Here is a 5,000-nt window from a genome sequence, read left to right on the forward strand (position 1 = left end):
TGTGTGTGTGTGTGTGTGTGTGTGCCCCTTTGGTTTGTGGCACAGTGTGTGTGTGTGTGTGTGTGTGTGTGTGCCCCTTTGATTTGTGGCACAGTGTGTGTGTCCCCCTTTGGTTTGTGGCAGTGTGTGTGTGTGTCCCTTTGGTTTGTGGCACAGTGTGTGTGTGTGTGTGTCTGTGTGTGTCTCTGGCTTGTGGCACAGTGTGTGTGTGTGTGTGCCCCTTTGGTTTGTGGCAGTGTGTGTGTGTCCCTTTGGTTTGTAGCACAGTGTGTGTGTGTGTGTGTGTGTGTGTGTGTGTCTCTGGCTTGTGGCACAGTGTGTGTGTGTGTGTGTGTGTGTGTGTGTGTGTGTGTGTGTGTGTGTGTGTGTCTGGTTTGTGTGCTTTCAGTGCCATTACAACATCAATACAGGTTGGACAGTTCCAACTGTCAACCGGACCTCAATTAACTGCATAAGTGTGAGTGCGTATGCGTGTATGCGTGTATGCGTGTATGCGTGTGTATGCGTATGTTGTGTGTGTGTGTGTGTGTGTGTGTGTGTGTGTAACTCATGGGATGGTAAGTGTGTGTGTGTGTGTGTGTGTGCGTATGTTGGTGCCTATCTGTGAGTGTATGAGCCTGAGTGTCTTTTCTGTGAGTTAGTGTGTGTGTGTGTGTGTGTGTGTGTGTGTGTGTGTGTGTGTGTGTAACTCGTGGGATGGTAAGTGTGTGTGGGTGTGTGTGTAACTCGTGGGATGGTAAGTGTGTGTGTGTGTGTGTGTGTGTGTGTGTGTGTGTGTGTGTGTGTGACTTGTACGATGGTAAGTGTGTGTAGCTCGTGGGATGGTAAGTGTGTGTGTGTGTGTGACTCGTGGGATGGTAAGTGTGTGTGTAGCTCGTGGGATGGTAAGTGTGTGTGTGTGTGTAACTCGTGGGATGGTAAGTGTGTGTGTGTGTGTGTGTGTGTGTGTGTAGCTCGTGGGATGGTAAGTGTGTGTGTGTGTGTGTGTAACTCGTGGGATGTTAAGTGTGTGTATGTGACTCGTACAATGGTAAGTGTATGTGTAGCTCGTGGGATGGTAAGTGTGTGTGTGTATGTGTGTGTGACTCGTGGGATGGTGTGTGTGTGTGTGTGTGTGTGTGTGTGTGTAACTCGTGGGATGGTAAGTGTGTGTAGCTCGTGGGATGGTAAGTGTGTGTGTAGCTCGTGGGATGGTAAGTGTGTGTGTAGCTCGTGGGATGGTAAGTGTGTGTGTGTGTGTGTGTGTGTGTGTGGCACATGGGATGATAAGTGTGTGTGTGTGTAGCTCGTGGGATGGTAAGTGTGTGTGTGTGTAGCTCGTGGGATGGTAAGTGTGTGTGTAGCTCGTGGGATGGTAAGTGTGTGTGTGTGTGTGTGTGTGTGTGTGTGTGTGTGTGGCACATGGGATGGTAAGTGTGTGTGTGTGTGTAGCTCGTGGGATGGTAAGTGTGTGTGTGTGTAGCTCGTGGGATGGTTAGTGTGTGTGTAGCTCGTGGGATGGTTAGTGTGTGTGTAGCTCGTGGGATGGTAAGTGTGTGTGTGTGTGTAGCTCGTGGGATGGTAAGTGATGACAGAGGGAGGGGGGCGTCCAAATGGGTGATCGCGTGCTTCCGCCGCCCTGAATTCCATTTCCCCGTTAGTTATTTGGTGTGTAAACAAGACATGCGCGAGCTTACAGTTCGCGCGAGACAGAAACCACAGAAAGGAAACACGTCTTTAAGGACGACTCCAAGACTCGCGCCTATCAGACCAGTCATGTCCTGGAGTTCTGTTGACTGAACTATTCACCAGACACGCGAGGTCGCACACACACACACACACACACACACACACACACACACACGGTAGCCTTCATCCTGAGTTCCAACGCCCCTGCTCCTTGCGCAACATCCGCTAACTCCCGATCCCAGCTCGAGCCCAGACGGCACTCCGAGGAACGAACGCGGCCACGCAGCGCGTGAACCGGCCAGGCTCGCTCGCTGAAGGCGGTGTCAAACACAACGCGAGTTCGGTCCCCGTGCTTCGCTCATAAACCCTTCAGAAAGTCAACACCAACAACAAGAGCGATCACGCGACGCGACGCGCATCCAGTGGCGGACAAAGACAATGACGATGTACACACACACACACACACACACACACACACACATATATATACACACTCACATAGAGATAGCTTAAATCCCCCAGCTCGCTAGCCTTAAGTTTCCCAGGCAGAAAGTGGACTAGTCAGGCCCAGGTTCTGATTCAGAGTGACACAAACAGGCTTGTTTGTCAAATACATTAAATGAAGGAGCTGAATAAACATGAGTACGTTTCAGACGTCAGTTACGTCTGTCGCGACCAGGCTACCGTCGCAAGCAAGGCGATAGCTGACGCGGAACAGCCCCTGTGTCAAAGACGGGCACCCTACTGTGGCCTAAACACCTACAATAACACCTCACGCCTCTGTTTAGCCTAATCAAACAGGCTCATCATTCTGAAAATGTCAACTACACTACAAAACTGCAGAGCTGGACCATGCCTCGCTGTTAGAGAGAGCTAGCCTTCATGCTATATGCGAACCAGCCGAGACTCTCTCTCTCTATGCGCGGCCACTGAATGCAACTTCTCTGCTCACATTAGCTCCTAAAACCCTGCTTCCGCGGGAACCCCTCGGGGTACTTGGATGGCGTTATCCTCCCTTAACGCTCCAAAAACAGCACCCGGGGCCGCCGGTGTGTGTGTGTGTGTGTGTGTGTGTGTGTGTGTCTCCACGCAGCTGGGCTCGCGTTGCAGGCCGCAGGGGAAGCCTGGAAGGAGAGAAGCATGTACCCCCGGCTTCGCGCGAGCCACAGTGAGTGCTTCACCTGGGAGGGAGAAAAAGCACAGCACGCGCGTCCTGCCGTTGAAGCTTTTAAGCAACCAGCCGAACCGAACAGCCTCGGAGGGAAGCCTACCGTTAGAGAGCACTAGACGGGAGAACGAGACAGCGAGGTGTGTGTGTGTGTGTGTGTGTGTGGATGCTGGGGTGAGCGGACAGGTCCCCCCTGATTCTCACCATGAAGTCCGTCCCGAAGTTATCCTCTCCCAGGCGCTCGCCGGTGCGCATCGTCTCGACCCCCTGGATGAACTTCCTCAGGATGCTGGCCTGGTCCATCCTCGCGGACCCCCCTGAGCTGTAGCGTTCCCACGGAAATGTAGCGAAATCCAAACTCCAAAACAGTGTGGGAAATAAATAAATAAATATTTAAGGAATCATTCCAGCGTCTTCATCGCCGCATGCTCCCGCGACCGACCAAACAAAGGCGCTAATCCAGACGCGCGCGTGCAATCGCGATCGCCCTCCCTTTTCTTTCGCGAGTCCCCGCAGAATTTAATAATAGCTATTATAATAAAAACAAACACCGGGTCGCCCCTCCCTTGCTTCTTCTTCTTCTTCGTCTGTGCCACATTAGCAACTAAACTCTTCAACAAAACTGTCTGGAGGAACAATACCGCCCCTTTGGGGGGCCGGCGTCCAATGATTGGGTAAAACGTTGAATAGACGTGCTTGTGATTGGCTGCAGACCGTTTCCGTGCCTATATGACCAGCATGTTTTGTTGCTTAAGTGCAGAGGATAGCTGCCAATCATCGCGTCACCACGCAAGGCGTTTCTCCAGCGAATTCCAATCCCATGTAGTCCCACGCCTCCCGTTTCACCTTCCCAAGCTTCCTCTCTCTCTCACTCTCGCGCTGGTCCTGGCGGCCGACGAGGAAACCACTTCCGCTTTGGACATAACCACGAAGCATTTGTCATCTTGTATTAGTGACGTGACAAGGCTGTGTCACAGGTTCACTTTGAGTTTATTAGTGTTGGGTTGCAACGTTTATTGGAAAAAGAATCATCACTTCAACGGAAAGTTTAAACTCAAGTCCGAGGTTTTTCTGCCGTTCTGTGCATTGTGGTGTTACGCAATGTGGTGTGTTAATTCCCATCCGGGCTTGCGCAGCTGTTTACCAGAATAACAGCATTTCCACGTCAACAGCGCGACCAGCCCCTGCCTTCTGTGGTCACGTGCTGCTCACCACTACACTGCCATACAGGCAGAGACCCTCGGGGATACATAGTGTGTGTGTGTGTGTCTGTGTACATGTGTGTGTGTACATGTGTGTGTGTGTACGTGTGTGTGTGTGTGTGTGTGTGTGTGTGTGTGTACGTATTTAAAGTAACACTATGCCAACAATTTGACACTTTTTGAGGTATGGTTTTATAGGCAACTAGTTTTGGTACCATCCTCAAATTCATTTTGACTTTCCCACTAGCCATCCAGGATATGCCCTAAATAGTTCTGTGTACTGGGCTGGAATACCCGGCAAAAATGGAAGAAAAGCTTTCACAGCATGACATTGCCAGCTATACTGCCAAAAGACATCAGTTAGTGTGTTGGCAAGCTTCTATCAGTGTCAAAAGGGCTGTTGGTGATGTTTGCATGGCCTTTAGGTAGTTAGCTTACTAGTTAGGCCCTTAGGTAGTTAGCTTACTAGTTAGGCTTTTAGGTAGTTAGCGTGCTAGTTAGGCTTTTAGGTAGTTAGCGTGCTAGTTAGGCTTTTAGGTAATTAGCGTGCTAGTTAGGCTTTTAGGTAGTTGTAAGCAATTCCTTATTGCTGCTTTAAGTTTGTCACACAAGCAATGAGACACACACACACACACACACACACAGTGTATTTGTAACCCCATGAGCACAGAGCAAATGAAACCTCATTGTCTACCACAGTTTTACCCCAGTCCTGTGTGTGTGCGTGTGTGTGTGTGTGTGTGTGTGTGCTGATACCCGTTGCAGAGTGTGTGTGTGTGGTTAGTGTGAGAGAGAAGTTCATTCCGAGCTTATTCTCTCTTTGGCTCTGAAGCCCTGCAGCACTGAGGCCGACTCCTTTGTGTGTGTGTGTGTGTGTGTGTGTGTGTGTGTGTGTGTGTGTGTGTCCAGCTTTAAGCCAGTCCAAAAGGATCTACTCCGCTGTTTGTCTCAAGACTCCATCA

The 5,000-nt window shown here is 50.5% G+C and overlaps 1 protein-coding gene across 3 annotated transcripts in view; it reads right to left on the reverse strand.

Annotated features, from left to right (window-relative positions):
• The window catches only part of ptpn12 (protein tyrosine phosphatase non-receptor type 12), a 34,456-nt gene extending 30,946 nt beyond the window's left edge, over positions 1-3,510 (reverse strand). For 2 of the 3 annotated variants that reach the window (XM_031582365.2, XM_031582364.2), the window contains exon 1: positions 3,041-3,510. In XM_031582365.2, coding sequence (XP_031438225.1) covers positions 3,041-3,139 — 99 coding nt within the window. In that variant the 5' untranslated portion in view covers positions 3,140-3,510. The remainder of the gene's footprint in view (positions 1-3,040) is intronic. The other variant, XM_031582366.2, reaches the window with a different exon arrangement.
• Positions 3,511-5,000: the final 1,490 nt, after the last annotated feature.

This window comes from Clupea harengus, chromosome 16 (genome assembly GCF_900700415.2).
Source record: "Clupea harengus chromosome 16, Ch_v2.0.2, whole genome shotgun sequence".
In the NCBI taxonomy this organism is placed as follows: Eukaryota; Metazoa; Chordata; class Actinopteri; order Clupeiformes; family Clupeidae; genus Clupea; species Clupea harengus.